Below are 22910 nucleotides of genomic sequence, written 5' to 3'. Positions count from 1 at the left end.
TATTCCCTATATAGCACAGAACTTTTAATCTGAGGCCTAAGGGATGCCCATTTGAGAAGCAGACCTGGTCCTATGGTCTGATGGAGCTGACTGCCTGCACGCACCATCCATCCATCCATCCATCCATCCATCATCTATCCATCCATCCCTCCCTCCATTCATCATCCATCCATCCCTCCCTCCCTCCATCTATCTATCTATCCATCCATCCATTCATATATCCCTCCATCATCTATCCATCCATCATCCCTCCCTCCCTCCCTCCCTCCCTCCCTCCCTCCCTCCCTCCCTCCCTCCCTCCCCCTCCCTCCCTCCCTCCCTCCCTCCCTCCCTCCCTCCCTCCCTCCCTCCCTCCCTCCCTCCCTCCATCCATCCATCATCTATCTATCATCCATCCATCCATCCATCCATCCATCCACTGATTTAGCGTTTGCTCCTCCACTCTGCAGTACTGCACATCAATAAACAGTCTCATTCCCAGTGTAGGCTGGCTGTACTCAGTCGTAAGGGTGGGCTGTGTTGTGTTAAGGTTGAACAATACATTCTCTCTCATACAGACATGAGCATGCTTCCTTATTTTCATGTCATTTTCAGAGACCACTGAACACAGAACATCACAGCTTTTTGGAGAACGACGGAGAATATGACATTTGAATAAAACAACAACAGTCAGCAAGTCAAAGTTGAAGTGAATTGATGGCATAAATGTTACACTATGGGAACATAAAATGGCATTCATAAATTGTACAACGGTTAAACTTTCCATCCCTTCTAGAATATTCTCTTACGCTAAATCTACTGTATACATACATACTACATTCTGTCAATTGAGCAGAACCTGAAAACAATCAAAGCAGTTCCTTAGAAGTAAAAAAAGAAGGAGCACTCTTCTAGTAAATCTTCTCTTCATGTTATATACAGCACGGTGAAACATACTTTACATTACAGATCACTTCACAAAGTTCACAAACAGAGAGTCAGTCTGGTGGGGGTTTGGGGTGCGGCTGCACTTCACTGAGACAGCGTCACATCTCAGGGCAGGGAGAGGACTGCCTGGGGAGTCCTAGTCGGCTCTGTGTGTGTGTGTTGGCTGCAGTGTGTGTGTGTGTGTGTGTGTGTGTGTGTGTGTGTGTGTGTGTGTGTGTGTGTGTGTGTGTACGTATGCGTCTCTGAATGTCGCAGTGTGTGATCTCCTTCATCTTCTGCCCCCTCTCAGATCATAGCTCTTATCACCAGCTGACCTTTGACCTGGTGGAGTGAGGCCCTCTGCTCCGCCTCTAGGCTCTGACTGGACAGGGACTCGTCCTCGCTGTCGATTGGCTCCTCTTTGACCTTTATGACCCCCAGGCGGTGGTGGGCCTCTACGATGGAGGACAGTTCCCCGAGAGAGCTGTTGCTGCCACTGCTGCTGCTGGAGCGAAGGGTGTGTTTCTGGATCACGCCACCAGGGGGCATCCTGTCCTCCTGCATGTCCATCCTCTCATCCGCCATCCTCCGGGTGTTGTCCTCCTCCTCCTCCTCTGACTCCTGCAGGTGTGGGTTGACCAGGGAGCTGGGCTGACGGAGTTGCTCGATGGACTTGGACAGCAGCTGCAGAGAGGTACAGCATCAGAGGTAATTTAGTTATAATGCTCAACAGACAGATTCATTATTATTTCACAATTCATCTTTACGTTTTATTATGAGTTTGACCTAGCCAGTAGAGAGTAGGGTGTTCTGTGCAAAGCAGCACAAGTCAAATTCATCCAAATTAACACTACATTTCCGCATAAATAAGGCTACACAGAGAATGCAGTCACTGGTGCTGTCTCCTTAAGAGCATGCCCCAGACAGTACTATGAGGCACTGCTATGGGTTTCATGTCTCAACATCTAGTCAAACTTTATTTGTTAGACAACAGAAAGTGGAGCAATCACTTAAACACCTTAACCATTGACAGCTGGTAAGATAGCACAAACACTTTGGCGTAAGAACGTAGGCCTGGTATAAATATCTCTCCAGCAGAGAATTAGCCTCTTTATCTTGGTATTAGTCAACGCTTTTTATACCTCCCTCTAAAATCCTCTCTAAGCTCTTGTAAATGTCCATTAGTGATTAGTGGCCCCTATTGTTGGTGTAAAAACCTTACAAAATACCAACCTTGCAAAACAATCCTGCGCCATAGTGCTACTGTTATTTCTACCATTACTGGTGCTGCTACTGGTTCCAATACTGCTACTACTGCTGCTGCTGCTGCTGTTACCACTACCGCTAATGCTAACGCTACTGCTGCTGTTATCACTACTGCTAATGCTAACGCTACTGCTGCTGTTATCACTACCGCTAATGCTAACGCTATTGCTGCTGTTATCACTACTGCTAATGCTAACGCTACTGCTGCTGTTATCACTACTGCTAATGCTAACGCTACTGCTGCTGTTATCACTACCGCTAATGCTAACGCTATTACTGCTGTTATCACTACTGCTAATGCTAACGCTACTGCTGCTGTTATCACTACCGCCAATGCTAACGCTACTGCTGCTGTTATCACTACTGCTAATGCTAACACTATTGCTGCTACTGTTAACACTACCACTAATGTTAACACTACTGCTACTGCTGCTGCTACTGTTACCACTACCGCTACCGCTTCTGCTACTACTGCTGTTGCTACTGCTACCACTACCAATACTGCTACTACTGCTGCTGCTGCTACTGTTACCACTACCGCTACTACTGCTGCTGTTACCACTACCGCTAATGCTACTACTGCTACTGTTACCATTACCGCTACTACTGCTACCACTACTACTGCTACTGTTACCACTACCGCTACTACTGCTACTGTTACCACTACCACTACCACTACTACTGCTACTGTTACCACTACCGCTACTACTGCTACTGTTACCACTACCGCTACTGCTACTACTGCTGTTGCTACTGTTACCACTACCGCTACTACTGCTGCTGTTACCACTACCGCTAATGCTACTACTGCTACTGTTACCACTACCGCTACTACCGCTAATGCTACTACTGCTACTGTTACCACTACCGCTACTGCTACTACTGCAGTTGCTACTGTTACCACTACCACTACTACTGCTACTGTTACAACTACTGCTACTGTTACCACTACCGCTACCACTACCGCTACTACTGCTACTGTTACCGCTACTGCTGCTACTACTGCTACCACTACTACTGCTACTGTTACCACTAGCGCTACCACTACCGCTACTACTGCTACTGTTACCACTACCGCTAACGCTACTGCTACTACTGCTGCTGCTACTGCTACCACTACCGCTATTACTGCTACTGTTACCACTACAACTACTACTGCTACAACTACCACTACTACTGCTACTGTTACCACTACCACTACCAATACTACCACTACCGCTACTACTGCTACTGTTACCACTACTACTGCTACTGTTACCACTACCACTACCACTACTACTGCTACTGTTACCACTACCACTGCTACCACTACCGCTACTGCTACTACTGTTACCACTACCACTGCTACCACTACCTCTACTGCTACTACTGCTCTTGCTACTGCTACCACTACCACTACCGCTACTACTGCCTCTGTTACAACTACCACTACCGCTACTACTGCTAATGTTACCACTATCACTACCACTGTTGCCACTACCACTACTATGTTTGAGATCAATTGACACTCTTTACCATGGCACTTTGAGATTTATTTTAAACTGTTCAGAAATGTGGTGGGTACTCTCTTCGTTTGCTGGACTTTATCCTGCTAACTGTTCCAGTAATGACTTGGTGCTGCCTATCTTGGCCAGGGCGCTCTTGAAAAATAGATTTTATTCTCAATGAGCCCTTCCTGGTTAAATAAAGGTTAAATAAATAAAATAAACTCTTACCACTACCTCTACTACTATCGCTACAACTACTACTGCTACAACTACCACTACTACTGCTACTGTTACCACTACCACTACCAATACTACCACTACCGCTACTACTGCTACTGTTACCACTACTACTGCTACTGTTACCACTACCACTACCACTACTACTGCTACTGTTACCACTACCACTGCTACCACTACCGCTACTGCTACTACTGTTACCACTACCACTGCTACCACTACCTCTACTGCTACTACTGCTCTTGCTACTGCTACCACTACCACTACCGCTACTACTGCCTCTGTTACAACTACCACTACCGCTACTACTGCTAATGTTACCACTATCACTACCACTGTTGCCACTACCACTACTATGTTTGAGATCAATTGACACTCTTTACCATGGCACTTTGAGATTTATTTTAAACTGTTCAGAAATGTGGTGGGTACTCTCTTCGTTTGCTGGACTTTATCCTGCTAACTGTTCCAGTAATGACTTGGTGCTGCCTATCTTGGCCAGGGCGCTCTTGAAAAATAGATTTTATTCTCAATGAGCCCTTCCTGGTTAAATAAAGGTTAAATAAATAAAATAAACTCTTACCACTACCTCTACTACTATCGCTACTACTGCTACTGTTACCACTACCACTACTACTGTTACCACTACCGCTAACGCTACTGCTACTAAATTAAATCAAATCAAAGTTTATTTGTCACGTGCGCCGAATACAACAGGTGTAGACATTACAGTGAAATGCTCACTTACAGGCTCTGACCAATAGTGCAGAGGTATTTTTTTTTTAAACTATGTGTGTGTGTGTAGGTAAGTAAAGAAATAAAACGATAAGAGTAGCAAGGCTATATACAGACACCTGTTAGTCAGGCTTGTTGAGGTAGCATGTATATGTGGGTATGGTTAAAGTGACTATGCATATAGTATGCATATGAACAGAGAGTAGCAGTAGCGTAAAAAGAGGGGTTGGCGGGTGGTGGGTCACAATGCAGATAGCTCGGTTAGCCAATGTGCAGGAGCACTGGTTGGTTGGGCCAATTGAGGTAGTATGTACATGAATGTATAGTTAAAGTGACTATGCATATAAGATAAACAGAGAGTAGCAGCAGCGTAAAAGAGGGGTTGGGGGGGTACACAATGCAAATAGTCCGGGTAACCATTTGGTTACCTGTTCAGGAGTCTTATGGCTTGTGGGTAAAAACTGTTGAGAAGCCTTTTTGTCCTAGACTTGGCACTCCGGTACCGCTTGCCATGCGGTAGTAGAGAGAACAGTATATGACTGGGGTGGCTGGGGTCTTTGACAATTTTCAGGGCCTTCCTCTGACACCGCCTGGTGTAGAGGTCCTGGATGGCAGGCAGCTTTTCCCCAGTAATGTCCTGGGCCGTAAACACTTCCCTCTGAAGTGCCTTGCGGTCGGAGGCCGTGCAATTGCCGTACCAGGCAGTGATGCAACCGGTCAGGATACTCTCGATGTTGCAGCTGTAGAACCGTTTGAGGATCTCAGGATCAATGCCAAATCTTTTTAGTTTCCTGAGGGGGAATAGGCTTTGTCGTGCCCTCTTTACGACTGTCTTGGTGTGTTTGGACCATTCTAGTTTGTTGTTGATGTGGACACCAAGGAAATTGAAGCTCTCAACCTGCTCCACTACAGCCCCGTCGATGAGAATGGGGATGTGCTCGGTGCCTGGCCATGCAATCGTGGGTGAACAGGGAGTACAGCAGGGGACTGAGCACGCACCCCTGGGGAGCTCCAGTGTTGAGGATCAGTGTGGCAGATGTGTTGCTACCTACCCTCACCACCTGGGGGCGGCCCGTCAGGAAGTCCAGGACCCAGTTGCAGAGGGTGGTGTTTAGTCCCAGGATCCTTAGCTTAGTGATGAGCTTTGAGGATACTATGGTGTTGAACGCTGAGCTGGAGTCAATGAATAGCATTCTCACATAGGTGTTCCTTTTGTCCAGGTGGGAAAGGGCAGTGTGAAGTGCAATAGAGATTGCATCATCTGTGGATCTTTTGGGGCAGTATGCAAATTAGGGTAGGTCTAGGGTTTCTGGGATAATGATGTTACCAGCCTTTCAAAGCACTTCATGGCTACGGATGTGAGTGCCACGGGTCTGCTGTTGCTACTGCTACCACTACCGCTACTACTGCTACTGTTACCACTACCGCTAATGCTACTACTGCTGTTGCTACTGCTACCACTACTACCGCTACTATTGTTGCTGCTACTGTTACCACTACCGCTACTATTGCTGCTGCTACTGTTACCGCTACCACTACCGCTACAACTGCTGCTGCTACTGCTACAGCTACTGTTACTGCTACTGCTACCCTTTGCTACTACAGTACAACTCCTATTGCTACTGCTACTTCTACCCCTGCTGCTGCTACCTCTACTGCTACTACTACTACTGTTACTGCTACTGCTGTAAATTAATTGGGCCAATGGCTAAGATCCTTCTAAATAAACACAGAGCTCATCTCTGATTAGTAGACATTTATAACCTCCTCTTAGTGAGAGAGGTGCTTTGGTCTAAAGTATCTACTGTTATTGACCTGAGTGCTCACATCAGGGGTGATAGGGTAGCTAGGGTTATTTGTTTAGATAAACATCCAATGCCCCTTCCTCCGGTCAATCAAATGCACCTTCAAGCTCAAGGAATGCTTGTGCATAGCACAACCTATTTTGAGTCACTGCATTATTTTTTTTGTATATTGATTAAGAGGGACTAGAATCAGAACTAAGGAAGTGTTTTAAACAGCTTATGGCATCATTGGGAAGTTTGACTGGGGAGACTTAAACTGTGTAGTTAGGGGACTTTTGAGGCCCTTCCTTGTTAGTTTTAAGTGAGATTGCGCGTCTTGTTGCTCTCAGATTCCCATGGCTGTTTGAGGGCTTGTGCATTGGGACAGATCAGTGTGAGAGCAACACAATGCTGCCTTTCACTGTGTCTCTCTGGCTGTGTCTCTGTATGTCCGCCACCTCAACCACTCACTTCCCGTGGCTGAATAATTGCACTCTGCCGATGGCGCGGTCACCACAGCCTGCTCACAGAAACACAAATATTGCCACAGAGGAACAAAAGCGTGTATTCTGGGGCCATTTGAATTTGGCTGAATTGAATTTCACAGGGTTTGCATGCGAATGCCACTGATGCCTTAAGCTATGATAACAGAATTAGTGCTATGGGAAGCATTTCTTCCCCTATTTGAAGTCAGGCTCAACATGTTTACTTAGCAGAAATAGCACAGGGAGGCTGAGCCGGGTGGAAGGGCTCTGTAAACACAAAGCAGCTACCACAGAAAGTTTGATAAGACTAAATATAGCCTCAGAATTTGTGTGTATAAACTGCTGAAATTAAAATCCCCACTGGGCACACACTTGGTGATTTTAATGTATAGGTTGCATGTATTATTTACAGGCGATATGGGGTCCAGTTACTCTCCGGGGATGTTAGTGTACAGCAAAAGTACAGTAAAGGTCAGTTAGCTGATTGATGTGGATCTGAATGGATGGAAATGGATGGACAGGGGGACCTGATCCTAGATACACACTCCTACTCTGCTGCTGGTACTGTTTCTTACCTTATTGATGTGGATCAGTTTAGTTTTCTACATCATAATGAATGGACAGGGGGACCTGATCCTAGATACACACTCCTACTCTGCTGCTGGTACTGTTTCTTACCTTATTGATGTGGATCTGCTGCTGGTATTGTTTCTGCTTCTCCAGGAAGTGCTGGTGTTGCTGCTGGATGACCAGCTGAGCCAGGGTGCTCTGGGGCAGAGGGGCTGACTGGGTCCGGTTCAGGGGCCGGTGCTTGGGTAGCTTGGGTCTGCTGTTGGAGGAGGGCCTGTCCTTCATGGCCAGAGGGGAGTGGGGGTGGGTGGGCATGGAGCCTTGACCTGGAGGGGCAAGACGGCGGCACTAAGATTCAACGTTCTAAATCTACACTAATTCCAACTCATTTAATTCATGATCTTCATGACCACTTCTTCAACTAATTATAAGCAATATTTAATAATTCAATATCTCTCCCATTCAAAGTGGTGTAATTCTATTGCCTGTAACCTGGTCAGATTGTAGTCTTGGACTGAAAAGTTCCACTGTGATTTTCCATTGAGTATGCTTTTTAGTCCAGGACTAAGCTTAATCAATGTCTGGGAAACGGGCCCTACATCTCGGTTTAAGTCTGTCTCAGTGTAAGGATAAGGACTCACCAGAGGAGGAGAGGATCTTCTGCCGTCTTATCTGCTCCTTCTGAAGGAGGTGTTGGAGCAGGGCCTGATGGCTGGGGGACACCTTGGTCTCCATGGAGGTCACCGTGGGCATGGGCACAGGCCCCAGGAGCTGCCCTGGTAGACCATGCCTGACCTCCCCAGTCTTCTCCTTCAGCCCGATGGCAGCCTGAGAGAACACAGAGGCACACAGAGCAGGAGCTTAGAAATACAGCTGAGAACTAAAGTTCTCACAATATAATGGTGCTTCTATATATTCTATTAAGTTTTCATTCCAAAAAAACTGAGAAGGGTTGTCATTTTGTGCAGTCAGTTTTTCCTCTGCATTATTTGCCAGAAACACTTGATATAATTTTGTTTTTGACAATCACCTCTTCAAATGGTTACACTCTTTCTATCCAGCTGATGTACCAGACAGGTCTCAATGTAAGGAATGTGTCAGGGAGCTAAAAGTGATGTATCATTTGGCCCTTATCTGGACTGGAGCTAGCTGTACTTGACCGGGCAAGGGGCCGCTGGGACGTTTTAAAAAGCTGTGATTAATGAGGTCATATAGAGAGAGATAAGAGGAGGCCTGACAACAGACTCTTAACAACATCTAACATCTAAGTGGAATAAAATAATCTGGGGTTAAAGGTCGTTGCCCTGCTGCCGTATGTATAATCCTGACAGCCACTGATGCTGAAGTCTTTCAACAGCCAGACAAGGCAGAGAACATCTCTCAAACTACACTTCCCTTTGTTTTCAGTGAAAACCTGAATTTGTTATCTAAGAATCTATTGTTGGCTAAAACCGTTTTTGAACCACCTGGCTATGTATTACAAAAGTGGTTCAATTAAAAGCAGAATGTTGTTCTACAAATTAAAGACTAGTTGATAGCTATCTACGTAACAAATTAGAAATCCTCTCTCTAATGCCCTGTGTTTGTGAGAAGGTGTAAAAGCTAGCCAGCTAGCTAACCAGGATCAGGTCAAGGGTGGCTGGTTGTACTAGCTAACCAGGATCAGGTCAAGGGTGGCTGGTTGTACTATTTAGCCAGGACCAGGTCAAGGGTGGCTGGATGTTCTAGCTAGCCAGGATCAGTTCAAGGGTGGCTGGTTGTACTAGTTAGCCAGGATCAGGTCAAGGGTGGCTGGTTGTACTAGTTAGCCAGGACCAGGTCAAGGGTGGCTGGTTGTACTAGCTAACCAGGATCAGGTCAAGGGTGGCTGGTTGTACTAGTTAGCCAGGACCAGGTCAAGGGTGGCTGGATGTTCTAGCTAGCCAGGATCAGTTCAAGGGTGGCTGGTTGTACTAGTTAGCCAGGACCAGGTCAAGGGTGGCTGGTTGTTCTAGCTAGCCAGGATCAGTTCAAGGGTGGCTGGTTGTACTAGCTAACCAGGATCAGGTCATGGTGGCTGGTTGTACTAGTTAGCCAGGATCAGGTCAAGGGTGGCTGGTTGTACTAGCTAGCCAGGATCAGGTCATGGTGGCTGGTTGTTCTAGCTAGCCAGGATCAGGTCAAGGGTGGCTGGTTGTTCTAGCTAGCCAGGATCAGGTCATGGTGGCTGGTTGTACTAGCTAGCCAGGATCAGGTCATGGTGGCTGGTTGTACTGGCTAACCAGGATGAGTCATGGTGGCTGGTTGTACTGGCTAACCAGGATGAGTCATGGTGGCTGGTTGTACTTGCTAACCGGGATGAGGTCATGGTGGCTGGTTGTACTAGCTAGCCAGGATCAGGGCATGGTGTCTGGTTGTGCTGGCTAACCAGGATCAGGGCATGGTGGCTGTTTGTACTGGCTAACCAGGATGAGTCATGGTGGCTGGTTGTACTAGCTAGCCAGGATCAGGGCATGGTGGCTGGTTGTACTGGCTAACCAGGATGAGTCATGGTGGCTGGTTGTACTGGCTAACCAGGATGAGTCATGGTGGCTGGTTGTACTGGCTAATCAGGATGAGGTCATGGTGGCTGGTGGTACTCACGCTGATCTGGGAGGAGGTGGCGGAGAGGCCCAGGGTGATGTTGGGTAAGGAGGGAGACGTGTATAAGCTCAGAAGGTTGGACATGGAGCCCTCTGGACGAAATAACCTAGGCTGTGATGGCCAGCGCTGAAATGACAGGAAAGAGAGGGAGGGAGAGATAGAGAGAGAAAGAGAGATAGACAGAGAGAGAGAGATTTAGAAAACCGGACTATGGAACATATAAAAGAGCAACAAGAGCACTGTAATAAACATTAATGCACTAAGACGGACAACGTTCCGGCTCCCTGCAGTATAGCAGAAAGATATGCGCTATTACTGACGGATGATCAAAATGAGTGTCACTTTAAAGTGTGTCATCAAATTGTAGGATATTGTGAAGACAACATGATCAGGTATTGTTTAGCATCACCGCCCCCATCCACCAGAAATCTACCCTTCTCTTCAAAAGATCTCTGTACCCCGTCCCTGGTCTTCCTATCCTCCAGCCCCAGGCCTCACCCTCCTCAGGCTATTCTCTCTACCAGAGAACATCAGTGTAGCTGGGGCATGCTTCCTGTACCCAGCAGGGCCAGCAGAGCAGCCTAGCAGCATGTGGTTCTGGAAGGGCCGTGTTTATCCTTCCAACCCCCTCTAGTATTCAGTGACCTGAACAGGGATATCCGGCCTGTATTCCACCCCAGGGACCCGTTCCCTCTGAAAAAGGATACCTAATGTAACGGTGCACAAACACGACTTGCTTTTGCAACAGGCATGAGGCCTTCGGTTAGCCCCCGCCAGTTAGCCCCCACTAACAGTCCCGCCACAGTACGTTTCATGAGAGAACGAGTCTTAGCTTTGGGCTGATACAATAGCAATCCTGTGTGTTTATGTTGTTAGCATGTGGGTGGGTGTCTTTGGCTACCAGCGCCTGGGATATCAATTAAGCTCCACGGTTCCCCCCCTCCTACCCCCCTCCACCCCAATGGCAGGCCTGTTACTCCCCTCTCAATGTCACTGAGGTCCCTGAAAGAGTAAACATCGCTGGTTAAAGAAAACACAGCTGCTCTGTTAAAGATGGTTCAGAGATGTATCATATCTGCCACCCGCTAGAACGCAGTGTTTTGTGAGGCTGGGGTCCTAGGAGAGCCCCTGCCCCCGGCTAGTTACTGAGTCATGAATCTATTGGGGAAGGCCTCAGAAGGAAGGGAACAACTCACAGGGCTGTGGTCAGACAGCTCAGTGACAGATATACTATGACACGCCAACAGAACGCTTAGCTTGGATTCTTTTAGACTGCTTTTGGAATATTTCTGTTGTTGTTGAATATTTGGATTCTATTGTAGCGTAGAGTAGCTAAATAGCTTGCACGATACGTGTTGAGCAAGGGAAAAAATCAAGAGGTATGACAATTGTGAATCGAGATACTGGATGAGGCATTTTTAACCACAAAACCATAGGGAAACACACAGGGATCCAAGATGCTTTCTGCCCTGAGAATTTATAGAGATTGAATTGCAACAAAAATGTTGCTGCCAATATTGCCTCACCATAAGAGTTCATGCCATGGATATGCAAACGCTTTGCATTTCACCCTTTATGAAAAATAAGACATAAGAAGAAAAAGTAAAATAAATAGTAAGTAGAAAGAAAGAAGTAAAGCAGGTGTGTATTACGTATGTCGACATTATGGGAGAGCTGTGTCTCTTTACCCTCAGTGTGGGGAGTCATTTCTACTGGACTGTAACAGACTGAACGCTTAGAGACAGACGGCAGGGACAACTGGCTGTTTTCATAGCTGCACACACACACACACACACACAGACACACACACACACACATACACAGGCAGGCAGGCAGACAGACACCCCGTGTGAGACATGACTTAAGAAGTTAGATTTTCACGATTCAGATTATTTATCTTGAATCCACTTGAATCAATTAAAAGTCACCGTAGTGTGTAGAGGATAAATACGAGCGGTCTGGCTACTGTTCTTTAGCTTTTGCTTTGGTTGCTCCTTGGGGTTTAAGCCGGGTCACTGTGAAGCACTTTGTGACAACTGCTGATGTAAAAAGGGCTTTATAAAATAAAATGGATTGATTGATGTTCTGGGTTCGTACCTCGGTTTTTGTGGTGGTGGGGAGAGAGGAGGGCCCGTTCTCGGCCCCCAGGGCGCTGGAGGCTCCGATGGGAGAGCTGGGTCCTGAGCCTGGGGCACTGTTAGTGGCTGTAGAGTCTGTGAAGAGGACAGAGATAATGTTAGTGACTGTAGAGTCTGTGAAAAGGACAGAGATAATGTTAGGGGCTGTAGAGTCTGTGAAGGGGACAGAGATAATGTTAGTGGCTGTAGAGTCTGTGAAGAGGACAGAGATAATGTTAGTGGCTGTAGAGTCTGTGAAGAGGACAGAGATAATGTTAGTGACTGTAGAGTCTGTGAAGAGGACAGAGATAATGTTAGTGGCTATAGAGTCTGTGAAGAGGACAGAGATAATGTTAGTGACTGTAGAGTCTGTGAAAAGGACAGAGATAATGTTAGTGACTGTAGAGTCTGTGAAAAGGACAGAGATAATGTTAGTGGCTGTAGAGTCTGTGAAGGGGACAGAGATAATGTTAGTGGCTGTAGAGTCTGTGAAGAGGACAGAGATAATGTTAATGATTGTAGCGTCTGTGAAGAGTACAGAGATCATATTAGTGGCTGTAGAGTTTGTGAAGGGGACAGAGATATAGATTGTTATTGGCTATAGAGAGGACAGAGATAATATTAGTGGCTGTAGAGTTTGTGAAGGGGACAGAGATATAGATTGTTATTGGCTATAGAGAGGACAGAGATAATGTTAGTGGCTGTAGAGTTTGTGAAGGGGACAGAGATACTGTTATTGGCTATAGAGAGGACAGAGATAATATTAGTGGCTGTAGAGTCTGTGAAGGGGACAGAGATATAGATTGTTATTGGCTATAGAGAGGACAGAGATAATATTAGTGGCTGTAGAGTTTGTGAAGGGGACAGAGATAATGTTATTGGCTATAGAGAGGACAGAGATAGTATTAGTGGCTGTAGAGTTTGTGAAGGGGACAGATATAATGTTATTGGCTATAGAGAGGACAGAGATAATGTTAGTGGCTGTAGAGGTTGTGAAGGGGACAGAGATAATGTTATTGGCTATAGAGAGGACAGAGATAATGTTAGTGGCTGTAGAGTTATACATTACACAATATGTGTCAACAACAATCATACCCATCATTTCTAGGGCCCTCTTCTTGTAGGGGGTCATGACGTTGCTGTCTTTCCTCTTCAGCAGTGGACTACTCCTCCTCTCTGCTACCTTCTGCTTCAGTCTAGACTTTACCTTCAGGTTGGGCTCTGAGGCTGGAGGAGGACAGAGAGAGGAGGGAGAGAGGGGATGGTTTAGTAAGACTCAGGCTAGAGGAGGACAGAGAGAGAGAGAGAGAGAGGGAGAGGGGGAGAGAGGGAGAGAAAGAAGGGGAGAGGGAGAGAGAGGGGGGGGGGAGAGAGAGAGAGAGAGAGAGAGAGAGAGAGAGAGAGAGAGAGAGAGTGAGAGAGAGTGGTTTCGTAAGACAAGGCTGGAGGGGGAGAGAGAGACTATGGTTCAGCATAGTTCATACTCCATGTACTAGATCTATTTATATGCCTGTAGTGGTTGATGTTGGTGGCCACTGTCACTAACAGAAGACAGCCAGCCACCAATCAGCTTGAGTTCCCTCAAAGAAATGTTTACCAGTGGGAGGGACTGTAGCTCACGCCTGACAGGATTCCAAAGATGGTTTTGATATATTGTAGACCCGACCAGGACAGAATGACACATACCCTCCATATCTTTAAACACAATTCTAAAAATGAGGAACAACTCAGCAAGGTCAGAATAGTGGTCCTGTCAAAGTTTTAATACATTTAAACCTGTAAGAAGAAGTATAGACACAGTTCTGGTGGTTTCTCTTCAACCAAATGACACCATTTCATTTCAGAGAGAAGATTCTGAGCTGTTTGAGGAGATGCAATGAGTCAAGATTGGGCCCATTTCCACCTCATCTGGTCTAAATTAGGTTGAGCAACACACAGGGTCTCTCTAAGTGAAGTGGTCGCTACCTGCTGCCCTGGTGACCACAGCCTGATACAGTAGCAGCAGTTAAACTAACACAAACGCATGGCAGATGTTTCAGATACGTTCCTCACACCATCTCCACATTCCTAATGCAAACCAGAGATACCACCCCACACACAAACACACAAACACACACACACACACACACACATGTCACTGGACAAACACGTCCCAGGCTAAATGAATCCAGACCCACTTTTAGATGAAGTCCTAATGGACAGCCTCTGTTTGACAGGAATATGAAGAAAGTCAAGTAGTGACAGAGAGAAGTTGAGAGAGTGACTACTGGACTGATACCAAGGAGTAGGGAACATGGACAAATAACATGGAACCAAGCCAAATGATCAGCTCCTACTATTTATTTATTTCACCTTTATTTAACCAGGTAGGCCAGTTGAGAACACCTTTATTTAACCAGGTAGGCCAGTTGAGAACACCTTTATTCAACCAGGTAGGCCAGTTGAGAACAAGTTCTCATTTACAACCTGGCCAAGATAAAGCAAAGCAGTGTGAACAGACAACAACACAGAGTTACACATAAACAAACATACAGCCAATAACACAAAAGAAAAGAAAAATAGAAAAATGTATGTACAGTGTTTGGAAATGTAGAAGAGTAGGGAGGTAGGCAATAAATAGGCTCTGGAGGCGAAAATAATTACAATTTAACATTAATACTGGAGTGATAGATGTGCAAATGATGTGCAAGTAGAGATACTGGGGTGCATAAGAGCAAGAGGGTAAGTAATAATATGGGGATGAGGTAGTCGGGGTGCTATTTACAGATTGGCTGTGTACAGGTACAGTGATTGGTAAGCTGCTCTGACAGCTGATGCTTAAAGTTAGAGCGGGAGATATAAGACTCCAGCTTCAGTGATTTTTGCAATTTGTTCCAGTCATTGGCAGCAGAGAACTGGAAGGAAAGGCGGCCAAAGGAAGTGTTGGCTTTGGGGGTGACCAGTGAGATATACCTGCTGGAGCGCATGCTACGGGTGGGTGTTGCTATGGTGACCAGTGAGCTGAGATAAGGAGGGGCTTTACCTAGCAAAGACTTATAGATGACCTGGAGCCAGTGGGTTTGGCGACGGATATGTAGTGAGGGCCATCCAACGAGAGCATACAGGTCACAATGGTGGGTAGTATATGGGGCTTTGGTGACAAAACAGATGGCACTATGATAGACTACATCCAGTTTGCTGAGTAGAGTGTCATAGGCTATTTTGGAAAAGACATCGCCAAAGTCAAGGATCGGTAGGATAGTCAGTTTTACAAGGGTATGTTTGGCGGCATGAGTGAAGGAGGCTTTGTTGCAAAATAGGAAGCCGATTCTAGATTTAATTTTGGATTGGAGATTCTTAATGTGAGTCTGGAAGGAGAGTTTACAGTCTAACCAGACACCTAGGTATTTGTAGTTGTCCACATATTCTAAGTCAGAACCGTACAGAGTAGTGATGCTAGTCGGGCGGGAGGGTGCGGGCAGCGAACGGTTGAAAAGCATGCATTTAGTTTGACTTGTGTTTAAGAGCAGTTGAAGGGCCAGATGTATACAGAATGGTGTCGTCTGCATAGAGGTGGATCAGAGAATCACCAGCAGCAAAAGCAACATCATTGGTATATACAGAAATATATTGGGAAAAAACCTTTAATATTTCAGTCAAATATCTATCTAGCATCACACAGTACAGACTGCCACTAAGTGTGTTGATATAACGAAAGGTTGTTGTTGTGTCTGAGTGTTTTTGAGGCGTGGCGGTGATGATGAGGATGATCCTGTCAAGCCCTGAGGAGGAGTCAGTCAGTAGGCCAGCTCAGCCTAGCTCAACTCACCCCAAATGACACCCTATTGCCTATTTAGTGCACTACTTTTGACCAGAGCCCTATGGGCGCTAATAATGTCTCCCTATGCCCCCCCCCCCTCTCTCTCTCTCTCCCTACAGCCCTGGAATCCCCTCCACTCACACTTTAACACTACTGACATCCAGATCAACACAGAGGTCAACCTACTAGTGCTGTAGGAGGAGGATCCAGGTCAACACAGAGGTCAACCTACTAGTGCTGTTGGAGGAGGATCCAGGTCAACACAGAGGTCAACCTACTAGTGCTGTACTAGGAGGATCCAGATCAACACAGAGGTCAACCTACTAGTGCTGTAGGAGGAGGATCCAGGTCAACACAGAGGTCAACCTACTAGTGCTGTAGGAGGAGGATCCAGATCAACACAGAGGTCAACCTACTAGTGCTATAGGAGGAGGATCCAGATCAACACAGAGGTCAACCTACTAGTGCTGTAGGAGGAGGATCCAGGTCAACACAGAGGTCAACCTACTAGTGCTGTAGGAGGAGGATCCAGGTCAACACAGAGGTCAACCTACTAGTGCTGTAGGAGGAGGATCCAGGTCAACACAGAGGTCAACCTACTAGTGCTGTAGGAGGAGGATCCAGATCAACACAGAGGTCAACCTACTAGTGCTGTAGGAGGAGGATCCAGATCAACACAGAGGTCAACCTACTAGTGCTGTAGGAGGAGGATCCAGATCAACACAGAGGTCAACCTACTAGTGCTGTAGGAGGAGGATCCAGGTCAACACAGAGGTCAACACAGAGGTCAACCTACTAGTGCTGTAGGAGGAGGATCCAGGTCAACACAGAGGTCAACCTACTAGTGCTGTAGGAGGAGGATCCAGATCAACACAGAGATCAACCTACTAGTGCTGTAGGGGGAGGATGGAGCACAAAGTTACATAAACGGCCATCTCAGTATTATACAATAACTAAACACCATGTTGTTTCAATTATTTATCCTTTCCTTGAGATCAATTATTGAGAAGGGTTGTTTTTGTGATGCGACCATACGACGAGATGTTGCACAAGGGAGACGAGGGGAGACGAGAACACGAGCGCGGGGGGGGGGGGGGGGGGGGGGGGGGGGGGGGGGGGGGGGGGGGGGTTGACAGGGCCAGATGCTTCTATTTTGAGAGTCCTGTCAAATACAGCAGCACCAGCCCCTCTCTTTCCCTGTCTATCAGCCATCCGTCCTGTGAGTGAGGGGTACTGAAAGAGAGAAAGAGCGAGAGAGAGAGCGAGACAGAGGGAGAGAAAGCGCTGCAGGGAGTCTTCATGAATCCTCTTCATGCCCAGCTGCCCTGATTGCTTTCTATTTTTAGCACTGCTCCGTCCGCTGCCACCAAGCGCTCCGTCGCCACGGGAACGCCAGACAGCGGCGAAGTGGGAAACGGACAGACTTTGTCACCGTGTTTGTGTTCCAAATAGCACCCTATTCCCTATATAGTGCACTACTGTTTTTAAGGCAAAGGGTACCATTTAGGACCCATGTCATTAGTCTCTGTGGAAAAACCAGTGGTAGCGTTACCTGCCTACGACGCAACAGGAAGAGAAGCTGGCAGCAGACATCTCTAACTAACACAGCTCTCACGTTGATACAAACACCTGGGCCACTTCATTGGTTAACTGGCAAAGTGCCAAGAACACATCACTCAACTAAAACAGGCGGCATGAATGAGCCACGATGGGTTTAACATGCCCATACAACAACCAGGTTATTACAGTAGAAAGTCCTGGGTTGGAGGTTGGTGGAGGCTGAATGTGTGATGCCTGTCTCCACTACATTTCAATGTTAACTCTGCTGTTAGTGTGATGCCTGTCTCCTCTCCATCTCAATGTTAACTCTGCTGTTAATGTGATGCCTGTCTCCACTCCATCTCAATGTTAACTCTGCTGTCAGTGTGATGCCTGTCTCCACTACATCTCAATGTTAACTCTGCTGTTAGTGTGATGCCTGTCTCCACTCCATCTCAATGTTAACTCTGCTGTTAGTGTGATGCCTGTCTCCTCTCCATCTCAATGTTAACTCTGCTGTCAGTGTGATGCCTATCTCCACTACATCTCAATGTTAACTCTGCTGTCAGTGTGATGCCTGTCTCCTCTCCATCTCAATGTTAACTCTGCCTGTCTCCACTCCATCTCAATGTTAACTCTGCCTGTCTCCACTCCATCTCAATGTTAACTCTGCTGTCAGTGTGATGCCTGTCTCCACTACATCTCAATGTTAACTCCACTGTCAGTGTGATGCCTGTCTCCACTCCGTCTCAATGTTAACTCTGCTGTCAGTGTGATGCCTGTCTCTACTACATCTCAATGTTAACTCTGCCTGTCTCCACTCCATCTCAATGTTAACTCTGCTGTCAGTGTGATGCCTGTCTCCACTACATCTCAATGTTAACTCTGCTGTCAGTGTGATGCCTTCTCCGTTAGGCTGCCGGACCAAGACAAGGCCAGGTGGCTGGCTAGGGGGACTCTTAGGCTGTGTCCCAAATGGCACTCTATTTCCAATATAGTGCACTGCTTTTGACCAGGCCCAGAGGGCCCGTAGTGCACTATGTAGGGAATAGGGTGCCATTTGGGACTGAACCTTACAGAAAGACTATATGCTGGGACACTGTGTGCTGTTGGCTACAAGGCCTTACTTTTATACCCTTTTCATACATACTTGAACTGTTCTGTACTGGCTCAGATATACAGCTGGCTCACCTTGGTAAGCTATACAGCTCGGCTCAGCTGTGTAAGCTATACAGCTCGACCAGATTCTTTCCCTGTTCATAAGTCATTCTACGATACTTAACAAAAGCCACCGGCTTCAAAATCCATGAACCCTTCCATGAACTCATCCAGTCCAGACAAATGTACAATGTTTCACCCGATTCTATTACTATTGGAATGAGCACGGATCATTGTCTCACCATGGGGAGGTACAAGGAGCGGGTTACTTTGCCTCCAGGCATCCAGGCCTTAAAATATCCCCTGGTTTCAGAAAGCAATGTGAAACCCTCCTTCCACTGCACCTGCTACACACGTTTGGTAAGTGGGTCAAGAGTGGAGATGAGGGTGTTGCACCTCTCCTTTCCTCTAAGTCAGGCTGGTCTTACCACGGCCCGGGGCATCACATGATCTGAGACCCGTCTATTCTTGGACATTGCATAAAGAGGATGTACGGCCAAGTAAACAAGTTTATCACGTGGAATTGTTTTGCTTTGTGGAATAAAAAGCTTTGAATGATGAAGGATGTATTCAAGGGACGGTCTTGTGATCAAAGCACGATGAATCCGCTAGGCCTTTTCTGATTAGAGAAGCCTAACATGGACTGATTCCAGAGGAGAGGAAGCATTTGTAATGTTTATGGGCTTAGTTCTTAAACAGCCTTCACCTTAATAAGTCTGTAGATGGAACATCATGAAGAAGAGACGAGGACCCACTGGACACACACTGGCCTTAATAAGTCTGTAGATGGAACACCATGAAGAAGAGACGAGGACCCACTGGACACACACTGGCCTTAATAAGTCTGTAGATGGAACACCATGAAAAGGAGACGAGGACCCACTGGACACACACTGGCCTTAATAAGTCTGTAGATGGAACACCGTGAAGAAGAGACGAGGACCCACTGGACACACACTGGCTGAATCAACATTCAATGAAATTACGTTGAACCAACGTGGAATAGACGTTGAACTGATGTCTGTCACCAGTGGGGAGCTACAGACTGAAACATCCACCATGTCTAGCAGCCAGTCCACTTCTTCTGTCTAAAATAAAATATATTTTCTGCACGCTAGTAAAGTCACCAAACAGTTTCTGAAAGTTCAGGATCAAACTAGTAGCGGTACAGTAGATGGAACAACACAAGGGCACCTGGGCTCCCCATCTCCCACTGCAATGTAAATCAGTAGATGGAACAACACAAGGGCACCTGGGCTCCCCATCTCCCACTGCAATGTAAATCAGTAGATGGAACAACACAAGGGCACCTGAGCTCCCCATCTCCCACTGCAATGTAAATGCATCAACAACAACAATTCATATTTCATAGCCTGTCAAATGAAGCGTGTTTGATCCTTTTCAAATTGTCCAAACCAAGGCAAAGGTTCTGTGGCTTTCAAGGGCATGTGGCTGTAGAAACAAAAAAACGACAGAACTAAAAAAGTTACTATTGTTAATTTAACCAGTACAGTAGCTCTTGACTTATCCAGCAGAGACATCAGGCAGCAGGGCAGGTATGGCATAGGAGAATTGGCTAAGTGGCTAGCTTCAAAGCAAATCATAAAAGTGCTAAAATGGTACAGTTTCACCACAACAACTGCAACCCCCCCCCCCCCCCCCCCCCCCCCCCCCCCCCAAAAAAAAAGGTGTTAGTCCCTACGGCCAGCCAAGCTATAAAACCAGGAAGTCAAACCCCCAGACTGTGTCCCAAATGGCACCCTATTCCCTATATAGTGCATATATAGTGCACTACTTTTGACCAGAACCCTCTTGGGCCTGGTCAAAAGTAGTACACTATATAGGGAATAGGGTGCCATTTGCGACTCAACCCAGACCTGTAAAGTCTTCTCCACTTTGTTTTCAGAAGGCTGTTTTTGCTTAAACAAACAGTGGTGTCTTACTTCATTCTGCCCGGCAACAGTCCTCTTAACGCAGTGACACCTGCCTGTCAGAGTGTCAGCTATCGATGACGGACAACGTGTCCAGGAACAACACTACCTTTGTGTGTTTGCATGCCAATCTCTCAGAGGACTTTAATGAAGACGGACAGGAAATGGGGGGGTGGGGCTCGCACAGAAAATGACCACATATAGATTCTAGAATCCAAAGGAAATGTTTTTATTAAGGGGCTTTTATCAATGCATAAGAATTACTCAGAGAAACAGAGATTATTTCAAGATAATCCAAAAGGAAGATCATAGGGATTATTAGAATGTTGTCCTGCAAAGAATAAGGCAAGCAGAGTTCTGTTAGTGTTAATAAATGTGCTGTTTCTTTGCAGCTTGCGTCAAAGGTAAACATAGGCTAAAGCATTGATGGTAAGACTCTGTCTGTCTCGCAAGATAAATTCTAAATCATTTCTGGGAAACCTTTTATTTGGTAGAGGCACATTATTTTACTTTGGCAACTGGTTATTTGGACTTGCAGGCCACTCCTAACCTCCTAGGTTTACAGGTATGTTACCAGACAGAGAGAGAGGAGGTATTTCCTGGTGCGGGATTGTTTTTTCAAAGAGAGACACAATAAACACAATTGTCTTTCATGTGCTTCCCCAATTGTTATTTTAACCACAAAGTCCCCACAATGACTACAAATTAGCTTAAATGTATATTACAAAGTACTATAAAAACTGACACTATAATTCCCCTAGCCTGATCCCTAAAGTGTGTTTATACACAATATGCCAGCTCATGCGGTAAAGTCATTAAACAGGTATTATTGTTTACCGTCGTAATTTGACGAGACACAAAAGGGAAAGAATGTAATGTCATTTCCGTGACCTCACAGCAAAATTATGAACCGTTTTAGCTTGTGGCGCAGCGAAACCAAGAGGGAGGTATAATTCTTATTTATACAGTGTTCCCTAGAGAGATCCTCAGCTTTAAACCAACAAACCTGAGCTGCCTTTTGCTGACAAGTTGTGTGTTTTCAAAAGAGTTAGTGGAGCTCATAACTCTGAAGAAATGAAAGGTGCTTTAAGTTGTCCATTAACTGTTCAACTGAGAAGCCCTAACAGTGAGGCCTTGCCTTTTGTCTGTGTATTATCGCTAATAACACAATAAATAACCAAAGATTGTTCTTAGGGATCAGTATTGTAGCCTATGTCTTTGTGAGGAAAATAAGACACAATATATAGCATCATCAACTTACAATACAACAACAAAAAGATTGCAATGGTTTTGTATGATATTGTCGACAGTGTGTGTTCGTGTTCTGTCGGGGTTGCACACGTCTGGCTCTGTGTTGGGAGAGGTCAAACAGGACGGAAGGATTCTGATAGATATTACTGCTCTGGCTTACCTCGTAACCCCTCCCCATTATTTGAGTAAGGGGTCCCCTGAAGGGGTACGAGGGGTGAGAGGGGCCTTGGGGGCGGGGTGGAGGTTCAAAGGTCATAATAGGCCTAACTGGTGTCATTAGCAGGTCATCAGTATGGTCAGGAAATGCTGTGTGGATACACAGAGGTAACCCTGGGATGACAGAGGTCACAGCACATTCATTGTATTAATAACTCATTGATGGAAGGTCATTGTACCACCCTGCAGACAGACACACACTACTGGTTGAGGACAAGATGTCTATTGAAGGATGTATCCACACGTATCTTAATGCTAACACTCATGAGAAGAGAAGGATATAAAGGACTTTGGAATGTCCTGCAGTTCATTTGGAATGAAGTGTTAGAAATAGTTTGATTGTGGTTGAGTTTGGTCAATTGATGCTGGTGTGTGTGATTGAGTGTATGCTGGTGTGTGTGGTTGAGTGTATGCTGGTGTGTGTGGTTGAGTGTATGCTGGTGTGTGTGGTTGAGTGTATGCTGGTGTGTGTGGTTGAGTGTATGCTGGTGTGTGTGGTTGAGTGTATGCTGGTGTGTGTGCTTGAGTGTATGCTGGTGTGTGTGGTTGAGTGTATGCTGGTGTGTGTAGTTGAGTGTATGCTTGTGTGTGTGGTTGAGTGTATGCTGGTGTGTGTGGTTGAGTGTATGCTGGTGTGTGTGGTTGAGTGTATGCTGGTGTATGTGGTTGAGTGTATGCTGGTGTGTGTGGTTGAGTGTATGCTGGTGTGTATGGTTGAGTGTATGCTGGTGTATGTGGTTGAGTGTATGCTGGTGTGTGTGGTTGAGTGTATGCTGTTGTGCGTGATCGTGTGGTTGTACCGAACAT

The 22910-nt window shown here is 46.2% G+C and overlaps 1 protein-coding gene across 7 annotated transcripts in view; it reads right to left on the bottom strand.

The window, feature by feature from the left end:
* Positions 1-358: 358 nt before the first annotated feature.
* The window catches only part of LOC110514591 (histone deacetylase 9-B-like), a 122631-nt gene continuing 100079 nt past the window's right edge, over positions 359-22910 (bottom strand). For all 7 annotated transcript variants that reach the window (XM_036937123.1, XM_036937112.1, XM_036937110.1 and 4 more), the window contains 6 exons: positions 13305-13436; positions 12190-12305; positions 10093-10218; positions 8112-8298; positions 7579-7796; positions 359-1590 (listed from right to left, as the gene is read on the bottom strand). In XM_036937123.1, the coding sequence (XP_036793018.1) occupies positions 1213-1590; positions 7579-7796; positions 8112-8298; positions 10093-10218; positions 12190-12305; positions 13305-13436 (1157 nt within the window). In that variant the 3' untranslated portion in view covers positions 359-1212. The remainder of the gene's footprint in view (positions 1591-7578; positions 7797-8111; positions 8299-10092; positions 10219-12189; positions 12306-13304; positions 13437-22910) is intronic.

Source organism: Oncorhynchus mykiss, chromosome 2, assembly GCF_013265735.2.
Source record: "Oncorhynchus mykiss isolate Arlee chromosome 2, USDA_OmykA_1.1, whole genome shotgun sequence".
Classification (NCBI taxonomy): Eukaryota; Metazoa; Chordata; class Actinopteri; order Salmoniformes; family Salmonidae; genus Oncorhynchus; species Oncorhynchus mykiss.
Note: the sequence above shows the minus strand (reverse complement) of the source record. Positions and strands in the feature narration are given on the sequence as shown.